General features: G+C 53.1%; 1 protein-coding gene across 1 annotated transcript in view; it reads left to right on the forward strand.

The window, feature by feature from the left end:
* The window catches only part of ccdc135 (coiled-coil domain containing 135), a gene marked incomplete at both ends in the record, with an annotated part of 34,379 nt that extends 12,911 nt beyond the window's left edge, over positions 1–21,468 (forward strand). The window contains 9 exons of the mRNA XM_079239634.1: positions 507–635; positions 720–848; positions 13,826–14,052; positions 15,419–15,616; positions 15,743–15,853; positions 17,743–17,844; positions 17,955–18,149; positions 21,136–21,275; positions 21,381–21,468. Coding sequence (XP_079095760.1) covers positions 507–635; positions 720–848; positions 13,826–14,052; positions 15,419–15,616; positions 15,743–15,853; positions 17,743–17,844; positions 17,955–18,149; positions 21,136–21,275; positions 21,381–21,468 — 1,319 coding nt within the window. The remainder of the gene's footprint in view (positions 1–506; positions 636–719; positions 849–13,825; positions 14,053–15,418; positions 15,617–15,742; positions 15,854–17,742; positions 17,845–17,954; positions 18,150–21,135; positions 21,276–21,380) is intronic.
* Positions 21,469–21,519: the final 51 nt, after the last annotated feature.

Here is a 21,519-nt window from a genome sequence, read left to right on the forward strand (position 1 = left end):
TCAGAGCCATCTAACTCAGGGATCCCCAATCCTGGTCCACGACGACTGCTGTCCTGCAGGTTCTCCAAGTGTCCCCGCTGCAACGCACCTGATTCAAATCTATGTGTGTTTAGCAGACATGTGCAGAGCTGGTCTGAGTCTGGTGTGTTCCTGCAGGGACACCTGGAAAAACCTGCAGGACACCGGTCTTCCAGGACCAGGGTTGGGGATCCCTGGTCTAACTGGAACCAGGCAACGCAGCAGATCCCAGACCTGCAGGAGAAATGGTCTGTCAGGGTGGGAATGGAGGAGCTGGAGGATCGCCGGGGGGAGGAATGTGATGCCTCCACGGCCTGGACGTCAGCATAGATAGAATATTTCTGCCTGAACATGTTTAGATGATGCTTCTCTGAGACCTCGTCAGGAAAGAACAGTTTAAAAGTCGACTTCTCTGCAGCTCAGTTATCGAAGTACATGTTGAACACACACGATTACATAAAACCTCCAAGTTCTTCTGTCTGATTCAGACCTGGAGGCGCGCTGGCCGGGAAGAAAGAAGGTGATTGGCTACAGAAAAGCCAAGCTGGAGAGGTTTGCACCGTGTCTGAACCTAGACGGCCTCGTCACAAGACTGACCACATACAGAGACCTGGACTGTGAGTGCTTCTAATGCTTCTAATGGAACAGCTCAGCGTGGTCATCTGGACTAATGTCTGTGTGTCTGTGTGTGTGTGTTGAAGGTACTGAGGTTGCCGTGGTGACGGAGTGGTACAGATACAGAAGTGACAAACTGGAGGAACGACAGATCAACAAACTCCACAACTTCACTGCCGAACGCTTCAGCTACGGGAGAGATTTCCATCTTCTGTGTAAGTCTGCTCTCTGCTCACGTCCAGCTCATGTCCAGCTCACGTCCAGCTCACGTCCAGCTCATGTCCAGCTCATGTCCAGCTCACGTCCAGCTCACGTCCAGCTCATGTCCAGCTCACGTCCAGCTGATGTCCAGCTCATGTCCAGCTCACGTCCAGCTCACGTCCACCTGATGTCCAGCTGATGTCCAGCTCACGTCCAGCTCATGTCCAGCTGATGTCCAGCTCACGTCCAGCTGACGTCCAGCTCACGTCCAGCTGACGTCCAGCTCACGTCCAGCTCATGTCCAGCTGACGTCCAGCTCACGTCCAGCTCACGTCCAGCTCACGTCCAGCTGATGTCCAGCTCACGTCCAGCTCACGTCCAGCTCATGTCCAGCTCACGTCCAGCTCATGTCCAGCTGATGTCCAGCTCACGTCCAGCTCACGTCCAGCTCACGTCCAGCTGATGTCCAGCTCACGTCCAGCTGATGTCCAGCTCACGTCCAGCTCACGTCCAGCTGATGTCCAGCTCACGTCCAGCTCACGTCCAGCTCACGTCCAGCTGATGTCCAGCTCACGTCCAGCTCACGTCCAGCTCACGTCCAGCTGATGTCCAGCTCACGTCCAGCTCACGTCCAGCTCACGTCCAGCTGATGTCCAGCTCACGTCCAGCTGACGTCCAGCTCACGTCCAGCTCACGTCCAGCTCATGTCCAGCTGACGTCCAGCTCATGTCCAGATGATGTCCAGCTCACGTCCAGCTCATGTCCAGCTCACGTCCAGCTGATGTCCAGCTCACGTCCAGCTCATGTCCAGCTGACGTCCAGCTCACGTCCAGCTCATGTCCAGCTCACGTCCAGCTCATGTCCAGCTGACGTCCAGCTCATGTCCAGCCCACGTCCAGCTCATGTACAGCTCATGTCCAGCTGATGTCCAGCTCACGTGCAGCTGATGTCCAGCTCATGTCCAGCTGACGTCCAGCTCATGTCCAGCTGATGTCCAGCCCACGTCCAGCTCATGTACAGCTCATGTCCAGCTGATGTCCAGCTCACGTGCAGCTGATGTCCAGCTCATGTCCAGCTGACGTCCAGCTCATGTCCAGCCCACGTCCAGCTCACGTCCAGCTCATGTCCAGCTGACGTCCAGCTCATGTCCAGCCCACGTCCAGCTCATGTACAGCTCATGTCCAGCTGATGTCCAGCTCACGTGCAGCTGATGTCCAGCTCATGTCCAGCTGACGTCCAGCTCATGTCCAGCTGACGTCCAGCTCATGTCCAGCCCACGTCCAGCTCATGTACAGCTCATGTCCAGCTGATGTCCAGCTCACGTGCAGCTGACGTCCAGCTCACGTCCAGCTCATGTACAGCTCATGTCCAGCTGATGTCCAGCTCACGTGCAGCTCACGTCCAGCTCATGTCCAGCTCACGTCCAGCTGATGTCCAGCTCACGTCCAGCTCACGTCCAGCTGACGTCCAGCTCATGTCCAGCTGATGTCCAGCTCACGTCCAGCTCACGTCCAGCCCACGTCCAGCTCATGTACAGCTCATGTCCAGCTGATGTCCAGCTCACGTGCAGCTCACGTCCAGCTCATGTCCAGCTCACGTCCAGCTGATGTCCAGCTCACGTCCAGCTGACGTCCAGCTCATGTACAGCTCATGTCCAGCTGATGTCCAGCTGATGTCCAGCTCATGTACAGCTCATGTCCAGCTGATGTCCAGCTCATGTACAGCTCATGTCCAGCTGATGTCCAGCTCACGTCCAGCTCACGTCCAGCTGATGTCCAGCTCACGTCCAGCTCATGTCCAGCTCACGTCCAGCTGATGTCCAGCTCACGTCCAGCTCATGTCCAGCTGACGTCCAGCTGATGTCCAGCTCACGTCCAGCTCATGTCCAGCTGACGTCCAGCTGACGTCCAGCTGATGTCCAGCTCACGTCCAGCTCATGTCCAGCTGACGTCCAGCTGACGTCCAGCTGATGTCCAGCTCACGTCCAGCTCACGTCCAGCTCATGTCCAGCTGACGTCCAGCTGATGTCCAGCTCACGTCCAGCTCATGGCCAGCTCATGTCCAGCTCACGTCCAGCTCATGTCCAGCTCACGTCCAGCTGATGTCCAGCTCACGTCCAGCTCATGGCCAGCTCATGTCCAGCTCACGTCCAGCTGATGTCCAGCTCACGTCCAGCTCATGTCCAGCTGATGTCCAGCTCACGTCCAGCTCATGTCCAGCTCATGTCCAGCTCATGTCCAGCTGATGTCCAGCTCACGTCCAGCTCATGTCCAGCTCACGTCCAGCTGATGTCCAGCTCACGTCCAGCTCATGTCCAGCTGACGTCCAGCTCATGTCCAGCCCACGTCCAGCCCACGTCCAGCTGATGTCCAGCTCACGTCCAGCTCACGTCCAGCTCATGTCCAGCTCACGTCCAGCTGATGTCCAGCTCACGTCCAGCTCATGTCCAGCTGATGTCCAGCTCACGTCCAGCTCACGTCCAGCTCACGTCCAGCTGATGTCCAGCTCACGTCCAGCTCATGTCCAGCTGACGTCCAGCTCATGTCCAGCTCATGTCCAGCTGATGTCCAGCTCACGTCCAGCTCACGTCCAGCTGATGTCCAGCTCACGTCCAGCCCACGTCCAGCTCATGTACAGCTCATGTCCAGCTGATGTCCAGCTCACGTCCAGCTCACGTCCAGCTGATGTCCAGCTCACGTCCAGCTCATGTCCAGCTCACGTCCAGCTGATGTCCAGCTCACGTCCAGCTCATGTCCAGCTGACGTCCAGCTGATGTCCAGCTCACGTCCAGCTCATGTCCAGCTGACGTCCAGCTGACGTCCAGCTGATGTCCAGCTCACGTCCAGCTCATGTCCAGCTGACGTCCAGCTGATGTCCAGCTCACGTCCAGCTCATGTCCAGCTGACGTCCAGCTGACGTCCAGTTCATGTCCAGCTCACGTCCAGCTCATGTCCAGCTGATGTCCAGCTCACGTCCAGCTGATGTCCAGCTCACGTCCAGTTCATGTCCAGCTCATGTCCAGCTGATGTCCAGCTCACGTCCAGCTGATGTCCAGCTCATGTCCAGCTGATGTCCAGCCCACGTCCAGCTCATGTCCAGCTCATGTCCAGCTGATGTCCAGCTCACGTCCAGCTGATGTCCAGCTCACGTCCAGCTCATGTCCAGCTGACGTCCAGTTCATGTCCAGCTCATGTCCAGCTGACGTCCAGCTCACGTCCAGCTGATGTCCAGCTGACGTCCAGTTCATGTCCAGCTCACGTCCAGCTCACGTCCAGCTGATGTCCAGCTAACGTCCAGCTCACGTCCAGCTCATGTCCAGCTCACGTCCAGCTCATGTCCAGCTGACGTCCAGCTGACGTCCAGTTCATGTCCAGCTCATGTCCAGCTGATGTCCAGCTCATGTCCAGCTCACGTCCAGCTGACGTCCAGTTCATGTCCAGCTCACGTCCAGCTCACGTCCAGCTGATGTCCAGCTAACGTCCAGCTAACGTCCAGCTCACGTCCAGCTCATGTCCAGCTCACGTCCAGCTGATGTCCAGTTCATGTCCAGCTCACGTCCAGCTGATGTCCAGCTCACGTCCAGCTCATGTCCAGCTCACGTCCAGCTGATTTCCAGCTGACGTCCAGTTCATGTCCAGCTCACGTCCAGCTGATGTCCAGCTCACGTCCAGCTCATGTCCAGCTGACATCCAGCTGATGTCCAGCTCACGTCCAGCTCACGTCCAGCTGATGTCCAGCTCACGTCCAGCTCATGTCCAGCTGACATCCAGCTGATGTCCAGCTCACGTCCAGCTCATGTCCAGCTCACGTCCAGCTCATGTCCAGCTCATGTCCAGCTCACGTCCAGCTCATGTCCAGCTCACGTCCAGCTGATGTCCAGCTGACGTCCAGCTCACATCCAGCTGATGTCCAGCTCACGTCCAGCTCACGTCCAGCTGATGTCCAGCTCACGTCCAGCTCACGTCCAGCTCATGTCCAGCTCACGTCCAGCTCATGTCCAGCTGACGTCCAGCTGACGTCCAGTTCATGTCCAGCTCACGTCCAGCTCATGTCCAGCTCACGTCCAGCTGACGTCCAGCTGACGTCCAGCTCATGTCCAGCTGATGTCCAGCTGATGTCCAGCTCACGTCCAGCTCATGTCCAGCTCATGTCCAGCTCACGTCCAGTTCATGTCCAGCTCACGTCCAGCTCATGTCCAGCTCATGTCCAGCTCACGTCCAGCTGATGTCCAGCTCACGTCCAGCTCACGTCCAGCTCACGTCCAGCTCATGTCCAGCTCACGTCCAGCTGACATCCAGCTCATGTCCAGCTGATGTCCAGCTCATGTCCAGCTCACGTCCAGCTCATGTCCAGCTCACGTCCAGCTGATGTCCAGCTCACGTCCAGCTCACGTCCAGCTGACGTCCAGCTCACGTCCAGCTGATGTCCAGCTCACGTCCAGCTCATGTCCAGCTGATGTCCAGCTCACGTCCAGCTCATGTCCAGCTCACGTCCAGCTCATGTCCAGCTCACGTCCAGCTGATGTCCAGCTCACGTCCAGCTCACGTCCAGCTGACGTCCAGCTCACGTCCAGCTCACGTCCAGCTCATGTCCAGCTGACGTCCAGCTCATGTCCAGCTGACGTCCAGCTCATGTCCAGCCCACGTCCAGCTCATGTACAGCTCACGTCCAGCTGATGTCCAGCTCATGTCCAGCTGACGTCCAGCTCATGTCCAGCTGACGTCCAGCTCATGTCCAGCCCACGTCCAGCTCATGTACAGCCCACGTCCAGCTGATGTCCAGCTCACGTGCAGCTGACGTCCAGCTCATGTCCAGCTGACGTCCAGCTCATGTCCAGCCCACGTCCAGCTGATGTCCAGCTGATGTCCAGCTCACGTGCAGCTCACGTCCAGCTCATGTCCAGCTCACGTCCAGCTGATGTCCAGCTCACGTCCAGCTCACGTCCAGCTGACGTCCAGCTCATGTCCAGCTGATGTCCAGCTCACGTCCAGCTCACGTCCAGCTCACGTCCAGCTGATGTCCAGCCCACGTCCAGCTCATGTACAGCTCATGTCCAGCTGATGTCCAGCTCACGTGCAGCTCACGTCCAGCTCATGTCCAGCTCACGTCCAGCTGATGTCCAGCTCACGTCCAGCTGACGTCCAGCTCATGTACAGCTCATGTCCAGCTGATGTCCAGCTCATGTACAGCTCATGTCCAGCTGATGTCCAGCTCACGTCCAGCTCACGTCCAGCTGATGTCCAGCTCACGTCCAGCTCATGTCCAGCTCACGTCCAGCTGATGTCCAGCTCACGTCCAGCTCATGTCCAGCTGACGTCCAGCTGATGTCCAGCTCACGTCCAGCTCATGTCCAGCTGACGTCCAGCTGACGTCCAGCTCACGTCCAGCTGATGTCCAGCTGACGTCCAGTTCATGTCCAGCTCACGTCCAGCTCACGTCCAGCTGATGTCCAGCTAACGTCCAGCTCACGTCCAGCTCATGTCCAGCTCACGTCCAGCTCATGTCCAGCTGACGTCCAGCTGACGTCCAGTTCATGTCCAGCTCATGTCCAGCTGATGTCCAGTTCATGTCCAGCTCATGTCCAGCTCACGTCCAGCTGACGTCCAGTTCATGTCCAGCTCACGTCCAGCTCACGTCCAGCTGATGTCCAGCTAACGTCCAGCTAACGTCCAGCTCACGTCCAGCTCATGTCCAGCTCACGTCCAGCTGAGGTCCAGTTCATGTCCAGCTCACGTCCAGCTGATGTCCAGCTCACGTCCAGCTCATGTCCAGCTCACGTCCAGCTGATGTCCAGCTGACGTCCAGTTCATGTCCAGCTCACGTCCAGCTGATGTCCAGCTCACGTCCAGCTCATGTCCAGCTCACGTCCAGCTCATGTCCAGCTCACGTCCAGCTCACGTCCAGCTGATGTCCAGCTCACGTCCAGCTCATGTCCAGCTCACGTCCAGCTGACGTCCAGCTGACGTCCAGCTGACGTCCAGCTGATGTCCAGCTGACGTCCAGTTCATGTCCAGCTCACGTCCAGCTCACGTCCAGCTGATGTCCAGCTAACGTCCAGCTCACGTCCAGCTCATGTCCAGCTCACGTCCAGCTCATGTCCAGCTGACGTCCAGCTGACGTCCAGTTCATGTCCAGCTCATGTCCAGCTGATGTCCAGTTCATGTCCAGCTCATGTCCAGCTCACGTCCAGCTGACTTCCAGTTCATGTCCAGCTCACGTCCAGCTCACGTCCAGCTGATGTCCAGCTAACGTCCAGCTAACGTCCAGCTCACGTCCAGCTCATGTCCAGCTCACGTCCAGCTGATGTCCAGTTCATGTCCAGCTCACGTCCAGCTGATGTCCAGCTCACGTCCAGCTCATGTCCAGCTCACGTCCAGCTGATGTCCAGCTGACGTCCAGTTCATGTCCAGCTCACGTCCAGCTGATGTCCAGCTCACGTCCAGCTCATGTCCAGCTCACGTCCAGCTCATGTCCAGCTCATGTCCAGCTCACGTCCAGCTGATGTCCAGCTCACGTCCAGCTCATGTCCAGCTCACGTCCAGCTGATGTCCAGCTGACGTCCAGCTCACATCCAGCTGATGTCCAGCTCACGTCCAGCTCACGTCCAGCTGATGTCCAGCTCACGTCCAGCTCACGTCCAGCTCACGTCCAGCTCATGTCCAGCTCACGTCCAGCTCATGTCCAGCTGACGTCCAGCTGACGTCCAGTTCATGTCCAGCTCACGTCCAGCTCATGTCCAGCTCATGTCAAGCTGATGTCCAGTTCATGTCCAGCTCACGTCCAGCTGACGTCCAGCTGACATCCAGCTCATGTCCAGCTGATGTCCAGCTGATGTCCAGCTCACGTCCAGCTCATGTCCAGCTGACGTCCAGCTGACATCCAGCTCATGTCCAGCTCACGTCCAGCTCATGTCCAGCTCACGTCCAGCTCATGTCCAGCTCATGTCCAGCTCACGTCCAGCTGATGTCCAGCTCACGTCCAGCTCATGTCCAGCTGACATCCAGCTGATGTCCAGCTCACGTCCAGCTCACGTCCAGCTCATGTCCAGCTGACGTCCAGCTGACATCCAGCTCATGTCCAGCTGATGTCCAGCTCACGTCCAGCTCACGTCCAGCTGATGTCCAGCTCACGTCCAGCTCACGTCCAGCTCACGTCCAGCTGATGTCCAGCTCACGTCCAGCTGACGTCCAGCTCACGTCCAGCTGATGTCCAGCTCACGTCCAGCTCATGTCCAGCTGACGTCCAGCTCATGTCCAGCTGATGTCCAGCTCACGTCCAGCTCATGTCCAGCTGACGTCCAGCTCACGTCCAGCTCATGTCCAGCTCACGTCCAGCTCATGTCCAGCTCACGTCCAGCTCACGTCCAGCTCATGTCCAGCTGACGTCCAGCTCATGTCCAGCCCACGTCCAGCTCATGTACAGCTCATGTCCAGCTGATGTCCAGCTCACGTGCAGCTCATGTCCAGCTGACGTCCAGCTCATGTCCAGCTGATGTCCAGCTCACGTGCAGCTGATGTCCAGCTCATGTCCAGCTGACGTCCAGCTCATGTCCAGCTGACGTCCAGCTCATGTCCAGCCCACGTCCAGCTCATGTACAGCTCATGTCCAGCTGATGTCCAGCTCACGTGCAGCTGACGTCCAGCTCACGTCCAGCTCATGTACAGCTCATGTCCAGCTGATGTCCAGCTCACGTGCAGCTCATGTCCAGCTCATGTCCAGCTCACGTCCAGCTGATGTCCAGCTCACGTCCAGCTCACGTCCAGCTGACGTCCAGCTCATGTCCAGCTGATGTCCAGCTCACGTCCAGCTCACGTCCAGCTCACGTCCAGCTGATGTCCAGCCCACGTCCAGCTCATGTACAGCTCATGTCCAGCTGATGTCCAGCTCACGTGCAGCTCACGTCCAGCTCATGTCCAGCTCACGTCCAGCTGATGTCCAGCTCACGTCCAGCTGACGTCCAGCTCATGTACAGCTCATGTCCAGCTGATGTCCAGCTCATGTACAGCTCATGTCCAGCTGATGTCCAGCTCATGTACAGCTCATGTACAGCTCATGTCCAGCTTATGTCCAGCTCACGTCCAGCTCACGTCCAGCTGATGTCCAGCTCACGTCCAGCTCATGTCCAGCTGACGTCCAGCTGATGTCCAGCTCACGTCCAGCTCATGTCCAGCTGACGTCCAGCTCACGTCCAGCTGATGTCCAGCTCACGTCCAGCTCATGTCCAGCTGACGTCCAGCTGACGTCCAGCTGATGTCCAGCTCACGTCCAGCTCATGTCCAGCTGATGTCCAGCTCACATGCAGCTCACGTCCAGCTCATGTCCAGCTCACGTCCAGCTGATGTCCAGCTCACGTCCAGCTCATGGCCAGCTCATGTCCAGCTCACGTCCAGCTGATGTCCAGCTCACGTCCAGCTCATGTCCAGCTGATGTCCAGCTCACGTCCAGCTCATGTCCAGCTCATGTCCAGCTGATGTCCAGCTCACGTGCAGCTCACGTCCAGCTCATGTCCAGCTCATGTCCAGCTGATGTCCAGCTCACGTCCAGCTCATGTCCAGCTCACGTCCAGCTCACGTCCAGCTCATGTCCAGCTCACGTCCAGCTGATGTCCAGCTCACGTCCAGCTCATGTCCAGCTGATGTCCAGCTCACGTCCAGCTCACGTCCAGCTGATGTCCAGCTCACGTCCAGCTCACGTCCAGCTGACGTCCAGCTCATGTCCAGCTCATGTCCAGCTGATGTCCAGCTCACGTACAGCTCATGTCCAGCTGATGTCCAGCTCACGTCCAGCTGACGTCCAGCTGATGTCCAGCTCACGTCCAGCTCATGTCCAGCTCACGTCCAGCTGATGTCCAGCTCACGTCCAGCTCATGTCCAGCTGACGTCCAGCTCACGTCCAGCTCACGTCCAGCTCATGTCCAGCTGACGTCCAGCTGACGTCCAGCTGATGTCCAGCTCACGTCCAGCTCATGTCCAGCTGACGTCCAGCTGATGTCCAGCTCACGTCCAGCTCATGTCCAGCTGACGTCCAGCTGACGTCCAGTTCATGTCCAGCTCACGTCCAGCTCACGTCCAGCTCACGTCCAGCTCATGTCCAGCTCACGTCCAGCTGATGTCCAGCTCACGTCCAGTTCATGTCCAGCCCACGTCCAGCTCATGTCCAGCTCATGTCCAGCTGATGTCCAGCTCACGTCCAGCTCATGTCCAGCTGACGTCCAGTTCATGTCCAGCTCATGTCCAGCTGACGTCCAGCTCACGTTCAGCTGATGTCCAGCTGACGTCCAGTTCATGTCCAGCTCACGTCCAGCTCACGTCCAGCTGATGTCCAGCTAACGTCCAGCTCACGTCCAGCTCATGTCCAGCTCACGTCCAGCTCATGTCCAGCTGACGTCCAGCTGACGTCCAGTTCATGTCCAGCTCATGTCCAGCTGATGTCCAGTTCATGTCCAGCTCATGTCCAGCTCACGTCCAGCTCACGTCCAGCTGATGTCCAGCTAACGTCCAGCTAACGTCCAGCTCACGTCCAGCTCATGTCCAGCTCACGTCCAGCTCATGTCCAGTTCATGTCCAGCTCACGTCCAGCTGATGTCCAGCTCACGTCCAGCTGATGTCCAGCTCACGTCCAGCTCATGTCCAGCTCATGTCCAGCTCACGTCCAGCTGATGTCCAGCTCACGTCCAGCTCATGTCCAGCTCACGTCCAGCTGATGTCCAGCTGACGTCCAGCTCACATCCAGCTGATGTCCAGCTCACGTCCAGCTCACGTCCAGCTGATGTCCAGCTCACGTCCAGCTCACGTCCAGCTCACGTCCAGCTCATGTCCAGCTCACGTCCAGCTCATGTCCAGCTGACGTCCAGCTGACGTCCAGTTCATGTCCAGCTCACGTCCAGCTCATGTCCAGCTCATGTCCAGCTGATGTCCAGTTCATGTCCAGCTCACGTCCAGCTGACGTCCAGCTGACGTCCAGCTCATGTCCAGCTGATGTCCAGCTGATGTCCAGCTCATGTCCAGCTCATGTCCAGCTCACGTCCAGCTCACGTCCAGCTCATGTCCAGCTCACGTCCAGCTCACGTCCAGCTCATGTCCAGCTCACGTCCAGCTGATGTCCAGCTCACGTCCAGCTCATGTCCAGCTGACATCCAGCTGATGTCCAGCTCACGTCCAGCTCACGTCCAGCTCATGTCCAGCTGACGTCCAGCTGACATCCAGCTCATGTCCAGCTGATGTCCAGCTCATGTCCAGCTCACGTCCAGCTGATGTCCAGCTCACGTCCAGCTCACGTCCAGCTCATGTCCAGCTCACGTCCAGCTCACGTCCAGCTGATGTCCAGCTCACGCCCAGCTCATGTCCAGCTGACGTCCAGCTGATGTCCAGCTCACGTCCAGCTCACGTCCAGCTCATGTCCAGCTGACGTCCAGCTGACGTCCAGTTCATGTCCAGCTCATGTCCAGCTGATGTCCAGTTCATGTCCAGCTCATGTCCAGCTGACGTCCAGCTGATGTCCAGCTCACGTCCAGCTGACGTCCAGCTCATGTCCAGCTGACGTCCAGCTGACGTCCAGTTCATGTCCAGCTCATGTCCAGCTGACGTCCAGTTCATATCCAGCTCATGTCCAGCTGACGTCCAGCTGACGTCCAGCTCACGTCCAGCTCATGTCCAGCTGACGTCCAGCTGATGTCCAGTTCATGTCCAGCTCATGTCCAGCTGATGTCCAGTTCATGTCCAGCTCATGTCCAGCTGACGTCCAGCTGACGTCCAGTTCATGTCCAGCTCATGTCCAGCTGATGTCCAGCTCATGTCCAGCTCACGTCCAGCTCACGTCCAGCTCATGTCCAGCTGACGTCCAGCTGACGTCCAGCTCATGTCCAGCTCATGTCCAGCTGATGTCCAGCTCATGTCCAGCTCACGTCCAGCTCACGTCCAGCTCATGTCCAGCTGACGTCCAGCTGACGTCCAGTTCATGTCCAGCTCATGTCCAGCTGATGTCCAGTTGATGTCCAGCTGATGTCCAGCTCATGTCCAGCTCACGTCCAGCTGATGTCCAGCTGACGTCCAGCTGATGTCCAGCTGACGTCCAGCTCATGTCCAGCTGACGTCCAGCTCACGTCCAGCTCATGTCCAGCTGATGTCCAGTTCATGTCCAGCTGATGTCCAGTTCACGTCCAGCTGACGTCCAGTTCATGTCCAGCTCATGTCCAGCTGATGTCCAGCTGATGTCCAGCTCATGTCCAGCTCATGTCCAGCTGACGTCCAGCTCACGTCCAGCTGATGTCCAGTTGATGTCCAGTTGATGTCCAGCTGATGTCCAGCTCATGTCCAGCTCACGTCCAGCTGATGTCCAGCTGATGTCCAGCTGACGTCCAGCTGATGTCCAGCTCATGTCCAGCTCACGTCCAGCTGATGTCCAGCTGACGTCCAGCTGATGTCCAGCTCATGTCCAGCTCACGTCCAGCTCACGTCCAGCTCATGTCCAGCTCACGTCCAGCTGACGTCCAGCTGATGTCCAGCTCATGTCCAGCTGATGTCCAGCTGACGTCCAGCTCACGTCCAGCTGACGTCCAGCTGACGTCCAGGTCACGTCCAGCTCACGTCCAGCTGACGTCCAGCTCACGTCCAGCTGACGTCCAGCTGATGTCCAGCTGACGTCCAGCTGACGTCCAGCTCATGTCCAGCTGACGTCCAGATGATGTCCAGTTGATGTCCAGCTCATGTCCAGCTGATGTCCAGATGATGTCCAGTTGATGTCCAGCTCATGTCCAGCTGATGTCCAGCTGACGTCCAGCTCACGTCCAGCTGACGTCCAGCTGACGTCCAGCTCACGTCCAGCTGACGTCCAGCAGACGTCCAGCTCACGTCCAGCTGACGTCCAGCTGACGTCCAGCTGATGTCCAGCTCACGTCCAGCTCATGTCCAGCTGACGTCCAGCTGACCTGAAATCATCAGACACACCTGGAACACACCTTGACGTCTCATCCAGTAAGTCTTGCTGTTGTTTGGCTACAACTGGTGAGATCTGGAGGAGGGAAGAGATGACGGCACAGAGCCGATGGTTTATTTTGCTGTCTGAAGGACAGTAAACAAGATATTTATTCAGCAGACAGAAACAAACAGCAGCTGAGACACTGAAAGTCCCGTAAACACAATAAATCAACATGATTTATACAGAACCAACTTATAACGACGTTTTCTTGAAGCCGTTTTACAAATGTAGTTCAATTCATTCCAGTTTATTTTCATTATTCATTACATAATTCAGTCATTTTCTGAACTGCTTCGTCCAGTTCAGGGTCGCAGGGAAGCTGAGTCTAGAAGCAGGTACGCCTGGACAGTCGGTCGCAGGACCAAGTTATAAGTCAATGAAAACACAACCATTATATCAGCCACATCATAACAGTTGTGTTCATGTAAACCACTTCGTAAAACATAGCTACCGACCGCCTTTAGTTAAACAACAACTGCTGCACAAGTAAAATCCTGATCAGAACGAAAGCATCAGACATGAGAACAACTGAAAGCAACACAATAAAACAAATACATAAATAACAATAAAACATAAACGATCAATGAATTTCAACCAAGTGGAGTAATCTGCCCACTCAGGAAACTTTGTGTCTTCCATCCTGAGCTGCACAAAGAGACAGTGGAGAGAAAAGCTCCACCAGAACCAGAACCAGAACCAGAACTAGGAAGGAATCCGTCGGGGGGAAACTATGGTTTGTTTAAAGAGATGTCCATTTGGTTGAATAGTTGTTTTACATGGAGGAATATGTCCTGTAGCCTGGAGTATTCATTTTATTCACCACACTCCCACTTCTTACTCCACATTTCGGATCCAACCATCATTTCATGCCTTATTTATTTTCTGTATTCCCTCCGGTGTGCAGTGAAAGCTGGTCTCAGGATCTAACGTCGTCCAGCTGCTGCAGGACCTTCAAACAGGACCGGTTCAGTAAATGAATCACGTAAAATAGCATGTGTGTGTTTACGCTCCGCAGTTCACAGGTGGAGATCTCTGAGCGCTGGCACCGAGCGGGAGATGGAGTTCAGCAGCGGCCCGCATCTCCACGGTGTGGCGAGGAGGCTGCTGTCTCCAGACGAGATGAAGGAGCACTTCGAGGGGCGGAGCGACTTCCTCCAATACCGTCACGTCTTCTTCAGCCAGCATTGCACGCCTCAGAATCTGGTTAATATGAATCCTGATCTAAAGAGTCTACATGTGCTGGTAAGCAGAACTAATACACATGTGAAGTGTTTTACGTAAAGTGTACACATGTAAACATGTTCTAGCTGGGTTGGCAAACCGTACAAGTGCTGCTCTGTCGTTTTCTCTCCATCTCGTCCAGCCTGATGATGTCCTGTTGTGTTTCTTTACTCAAACAGACATGGCTGCGAGCACGTGACACGGTGCCTTTAAGCAAAACGTGGCTGTCATGTGATGCTCCAGGGCAGATTGTCAGTCTCAGGACGCTGCAGGGCAATGAGGGATGTACTTAATGAACTGTACTGTACCATAAAGACCAGTCAGAAACACAGATTGAAGGTCAGAAAGTTATGTAGTGTCATTTAGTTCTCACATACTCCGACTCCACAGAATAAACAGGCCTCATTTAAGGACAAAAAGCACGTTGCATGCAAACAAAACAAGACAGTAAAGCTGTCTCCAGTCTGTGCAGAATGACTTTCAGTTCCCCTGATGGGATTGAGTTGGTCAGCATCCAGAAGGAGCAGCTTCTTCTGAGCTCAGTACGAGCTGATGTAGCAGGTCGCAGGATTAATGTGCTCACAGCAGCCCAAGGATGGGTTGATAAGATATTCCAGTGCAGAAAGAGTGATGAGAGTGACAATGTGGAAAGGTGAGTTAAGGTTTATGCTCGGTTATGGATCTTAGTTCTCCGTGGAAAACATCTGTAGAGCGCTGGCAGAGGTGTCAGGGAGAAGACATCTCCATAGTTAACTGAGGTAAAAACGTCTTTCTGGCACTGAATGTAAACAGGATTTCATCACGAAAGTAGAATCATCGTTCTAATTTTAGTTTTCTTTTTCCAAAAGACAGAAACTCACCTATCAGGATGTACAGATGTTTAACAGATGTTCTGAATGGGAGCATACTGGTGTCTTTCAGCTTGTTTAACAGCAGAGACTGTCAAATGAAGACTGAGGACGTTTAAAGACCGGGAATGTTGTTTGCACGAGAATACTGTATCCTCAGCACAACGATGCCAGTGTGCATCAGTAACATTCTGACCCGCATCAGAACATAAAGAAGTGATGAAATATCATGAAAAAGCCTTTGGTTTGGGGACCAAGCCAAACATTCCCAGTAAAACCCCATTAAATGCTGGAGGAGCTGGTCCCACATCCTCCAGGCCACCTGATCCAGTTTCTACCGATGAAGGCTGGTAGTTCTTCATCCCTGCCAGCAGAAAGCTTCCTGACTTTGGACTCCTGAGCCGACCCAGACATACTTATATAAAAGTAGAGAGTCAGCTGATGGTTATTAGGACTGTAGAAGACTGATGACGTCTCATGAAGACGACTGATGTGGATCAAGTGTCTTCATACAAAATATTCCCCTTCATGTGTGTCAGAAAGTGGTGGAGCGTTTCAGAAGGAATAACTCCAAACCTGCCAACGAAGATGTGGCTGAGAGGGTGTTCCTGGTGCCTCAGAGGAGGTTTGAGGTGACCTATCACCTGATGGATCACCGGTTCATCCCGTCAAAGAGGAGCTTCATGAAGCCACAACCGGGCCACCAATTCACACAAGATATGGTCACCACCTTCCAGGCACAGACGCCAAAACACATCAAAACAAACGCAAATAGAGCGTCTTTCATGTGACCTTTCACCTCAATGACAATGTCTGTGTGTGTGTGTGTGTGTGTGTGTGTGTGTGTGTGTGTGTGTGCTCAGGTGGATCTGTCTGAGAAGCCTCTGTACACGCTTGCTCTCTATAGGATCCTGAAAAGCCTCATGAAGGACGAGGAAGAAGTGGCTTTCCAAGTCCAAGAGTCTCTGAAAGAGGTGAACATGACGTTTCCAGCTGTAACAGTTTTCCCGTTTACAAGCGTGTGCACGGCGATTTAAACCAGAACGGACTTAAAACCAGATCCTCATCAGTTTTACTGAAAGCACAAGTTTATAGACATTTGTTTAATCAGGTACACCTCCCAACACAGCAGGAGTTAAACTGGACTGACACCGGTTAGACATGACTTAGAGTCAGGAGTGTGATTGGTGCAGGAGCAGGTAGAGGAAGCAGTGCTGCACAGCGAGCCCTGACCGCAGCTGGCTGGACCGTAAGCCCACACAGCGAGGCCGACCGAGCTGTAGGGGCAAAAGAAAAAAATCAATTCACATAAAAATCTGGATTTTTTTCTTTAGCTATTTATAAATAATTTTAAAATATAAAATTATTTAAAATGTCTGTATGTTGGCCCTGCGATGGACTGGTGACCTGTCCAGGGTGTACACCGCCTCTTGCCCAAAGCCTGCTGGGATAGGCTCCAGCTTCCCACAACCCTCGAAGCGGTTTGGATGAATGGATGAATGAATGAACGTTTCCATGTTTTGATGCCATATGGAGAAGAAATTACAGCTTTTCTCCAACAGGGGGCGAAATGATTCTCCGACTTTCTGGTAACATGACGTTATATCAGTTTTTGAAAACACGTAAACAGAAGACGGAGAATGACGAACAACCTGTGGAAATGTGCAGAGATAAAACCTTTTTTTAATTTGGGAAATCTGCCTCGGGATTTAGTTTGTAAACTTGGTCATCATACAACTTTTTCACTGATCTGCTGTATAAAAAGCAAAATAAAACTGCAATACTTCAGCACTCCAAAGAAAAAAATTGTTAAAAATCTAAAAGAGAGAAAATTACATCATCCCTGCCAGTTGGTGTCACAGCACTCTGGCAGCCCCGGCGCTATGTCCTCACTGGTAATCAGGAATGCAGGTTTTCTGTTGTCATTAACGCAGCTCAGGAGCTGATAAATTCCCCCACTACTGCAGTTATTTTATGGGCAGCGTCAGCAGGTGTTTACCTCTGTAAACAGGCTTTAGTGTGTCTGCATGAGGGCCCACCTGCCTCTCAGCTACTAGTTCCTAGGCTGGACTCCAGCTCTCCCGTGACCCTGATGGTGAATCAGTGGGACAGAAAATGAATGAGAGAATATTTATTGGTCAGAAAGGTCAGTTCTGTTTTATTTCCATCTGTCAGAGGACGTCTCTGTGATACGGGTATGGGTACTTTGTTCATGTTATGTGGTAACAATTCAATGCGAGTCCAACAGGGATGAATTTAGACGCTGGAATTGAAGCGCAGACACCTGCTCCCTGTTCTGAACCTCTTTCTTCACTTCCACAGTAGAATTACAGCAGATGAGAAGCACCGCCTGTCCAGAAAGAAACTTTGAGCAGATTTCTTACAAGTAAACAGTAAGGTGTCCCTGCTGTAACCTGGAGACCTTTCTGTCATCAGGCCTCGTCCCAGCAGAGCAGGATGTTATTTAACATGTAGAGTTGACGAGACACTGGAAAAATAACAGGTACAGCAGAGACAGTAACCAAGCACATAAAGAGGCTGAAAGTCTGGTTCTGGCGTTGCCTTGCTGCCCTCTGGCGTCTTTTCTCTGTGTGTTTTATTCATTCCATTCTTCACAGTTTGTTTATTTATTTCTCCATTATGGCTGCAAGAATGGGACAAACTTTTATATTTGTCATGTTTTTAAATAAAGAAAACTGATGATCATAAAGTCCTAAAGTGAACAAAAACAGATGTGTTCCATTGTTTAAAAACATAAATTGCATTTGTGACATGAAGTCTGTTGTGTATCTGATCATATTCATGTAAGAACAGCAAACCGCTGTGTTTCATGTGATAAATCCCGACTTCCCGGTGTGACCAGGTCAGAGACATCGTGGTCTGCAGACAGGAGGAGGAGCAGGGGATTGAGCTTCAGACCAGAGTAGCAGCAGCTGCAAAGGTCTGGAGACAGAGGAAGAACAGGGTGAGACACATACTTGTGTATTTAAGCGTTAAACACCTGAGCCTGTCAGCAGCACCGGCGTTTACTGCGTCACAGTCAGTCCTGATGTCGCCACATCACTGCTCCTGCAGGAGACCATGGCTAAAGAGGAGGAGAAGACGCTGCAGCAGCAAGAGAAAGATGTCCTAGCTCCCTTCATGATCCGACTCGGCAACCCAAAGACTTTAAGTCGCGAGGAGGCCAAACAGCTGTACCAGAGCTGTTTGTCTGCGTTCAGAGACAAAGAGGCGGAGCACACCGGCTTCCTGCAGCAACGCTATGACAAGGTATAGCATGGCTTCACGTGCCACGTCACATTTCAGCTGTTTTTCAGGTTTAAGCAGCATGACTGTCGGATGTTTCACTAGTTACAGCACAATAACCAACAACAACAATAGCCACCAGTTTACCCCACAACAACAATAGCCACCAGTTTACCCCACAACAACAATAGCCACCAGTTTACCCCACAACAACGATAGCCACCAGTTTACCCCACAACAACGATAGCCACCAGTTTACCCCACAACAACAATAGCCACCAGTTTACCCCACAACAACAATAGCCACCAGTTTACCCCACAACAACAATAGCCACCAGTTTACCCCACAACAACGATAGCCACCAGTTTACCCCACAACAACAATAGCCACCAGTTTACCCCACAACAACGATAGCCACCAGTTTACCCCACAACAACGATAGCCACCAGTTTACCCCACAACAACGATAGCCACCAGTTTACCCCACAAAACGATAGCCACCAGTTTACCCCACAACGATAGCCACCAGTTTACCCCACAACAACGATAGCCACCAGTTTACCCCACAACAACGATAGCCACCAGTTTACCCCACAACAACGATAGCCACCAGTTTACCCCACAACAACAATAGCCACCAGTTTACCCCACAACAACAATAGCCACCAGTTTACCCCACAACAACGATAGCCACCAGTTTACCCGACAACGATAGCCACCAGTTTACCCCACAACAACGATAGCCACCAGTTTACCCCACAACAACGATAGCCACCAGTTTACCCCACAACAACAATAGCCACCAGTTTACCCGACAACGATAGCCACCAGTTTACCCCACAACAACGATAGCCACCAGTTTACCCCACAACAACGATAGCCACCAGTTTACCCCACAACAACAATAGCCACCAGTTTACCCCACAACAACGATAGCCACCAGTTTACCCCACAACAACGATAGCCACCAGTTTACCCCACAACAACGATAGCCACCCGTTTACCCCACAACAACGATAGCCACCAGTTTACCCCACAACAACGATAGCCACCAGTTTACCCCACAACAACGATAGCCACCAGTTTACCCCACAACAACGATAGCCACCAGTTTACCCCACAACAACGATAGCCACCAGTTTACCCCACAACGATAGCCACCAGTTTACCCCACAACAACGATAGCCACCAGTTTACCCCACAACAACGATAGCTACCAGTTTACCCCACAACAACGATAGCCACCAGTTTACCCCACAACAACGATAGCCACCAGTTTACCCCACAAAACGATAGCTACCAGTTTACCCCACAACAACGATAGCCACCAGTTTACCCCACAACAACGATAGCCACCAGTTTACCCCACAAAACGATAGCTACCAGTTTACCCCACAACAACGATAGCCACCAGTTTACCCCACAACAACGATAGCCACCAGTTTACCCCACAACAACGATAGCCACCAGTTTACCCCACAACAACGATAGCCACCAGTTTACCCCACAACAACGATAGCCACCAGTTTACCCCACAACAACGATAGCCACCAGTTTACCCCACAACAACGATAGCCACCAGTTTACCCCACAAAACGATAGCTACCAGTTTACCCCACAACAACGATAGCCACCAGTTTACCCCACAACAACGATAGCCACCAGTTTACCCCACAACAACGATAGCCACCAGTTTACCCCACAACAACGATAGCCACCAGTTTACCCCACAACAACGATAGCCACCAGTTTACCCCACAACAACGATAGCCACCAGTTTACCCCACAACAACGATAGCCACCAGTTTACCCCACAACAACGATAGCCACCAGTATACCCCACAACAACGATAGCCACCAGTTTACCCCACAACAACGATAGCCACCAGTTTACCCCACAACAACGATAGCTACCAGTTTACCCCACAACAACGATAGCCACCAGTTTACCCCACAACAACAATAGCCACCAGTTTACCCCACAACAACGATAGCTACCAGTTTACCCCACAACAACGATAGCCACCAGTTTACCCTAGCAGCTGGGGTGGAGAACAGACTGTAAACAGAGATAAATGCTGAAAGAGTCTCCTCCCAGAGTCAAGCCCTCCGCCAACTCCATGTGAGCTACTGTTAGCTAGCATAGACACACTGACAACTAGTTCAGTTTTTCTTGACGAGAGCCTGCTGTCCTGGAGCAGCATCAGATTCACTCCTGGAGATCTTTGCACGCACTATGAACAAGCTGATACGTATCATAGCAGCATGACAAGGAGGAACTCAGCTAAAAGACTCCACGAAGCCTCCACATCCAAACCAAACATAGTTAAAACACAAAGCAGTTCCATGGAAGTGTTACAAAAACATGAAAACAGCACAAACAAGTAGTCATATGAAAGCAAAGACTCTGCTGATGACAAAGACGTCTGTCTCATCAGAAACTCAGAAATTATGTCTCACTTCTCACTCTGCTAATGTGTCTCCTCCCACTGTGCCTTTGTTTGAAATGAATTATGCTAGTTTCCATGAAGATGAAGGTCCTGCTAGTTTCCATGGACATGAAGGTCCTGCTAGTTTCCATGGAGATGAAGGTCCTGCTAGTTTCCATGGAGATGATGGTCCTGCTAGTTTCCATGGAGATTAATGTCCTGCTAGTTTCCATGGAGATGATGGTCCTGCTAGTTTCCATGGAGATGATGGTCCTGCTAGTGTCATGGAGATGATGGTCCTGCTAGTTTCCATGGAGATGATGGTCCTGCTAGTTTCATGGAGATGATGGTCCTGCTAGTTTCCATGGAGATGATGGTCCTGCTAGTTTCATGGAGATGATGGTCCTGCTAGTTTCCATGGAGATGATGTTCCTGCTAGCAGAAAAAAAGTAATCCTCGTCAGTATGAGACCTGCAACCGCTTGTCCCCTATTATCAGTTCAGAGAAAACCAGCAGGACGCAAGCAGACACCTGACTTTGCAGCTGGTGGTCTAACGCGGTTCCATAACTGTGTGTTTAGGAGACGGAGGAGCTGCAGGTGAAGCAGAAATGGTACCAGCAGTCCCACCAGCAGCTGAGCCAGCAGCAGGTGGAGGATTACCAGAACTACTGCGCTCAGAAAACTCTGAAGATTTCTGCCATCCAGAAACGGCTCGACAGGTACGCAACACACACACACACACACGCGCACACACACACACACACACACACACACACACACACACAGCTTTAACAACTCAGTGACACTCTGTATGTCTGTTACAGGCAGAGGGAAATGTCTCAAAGTAAATACAATGCTCTGGATCAGAAGTTGCGGAAACACCATCAGCTTGCAGATCACCTAAGCCGCTGAGCCAGACCCACGCTTCCTTTCTACCTCTGAACTGCCTCCTTATCACTGGAG

The sequence above is a fragment of the Telmatherina bonti genome (assembly GCF_933228915.1).
Source record: "Telmatherina bonti genome assembly, chromosome: 4".
NCBI classification, from domain to species: domain Eukaryota; kingdom Metazoa; phylum Chordata; class Actinopteri; order Atheriniformes; family Telmatherinidae; genus Telmatherina; species Telmatherina bonti.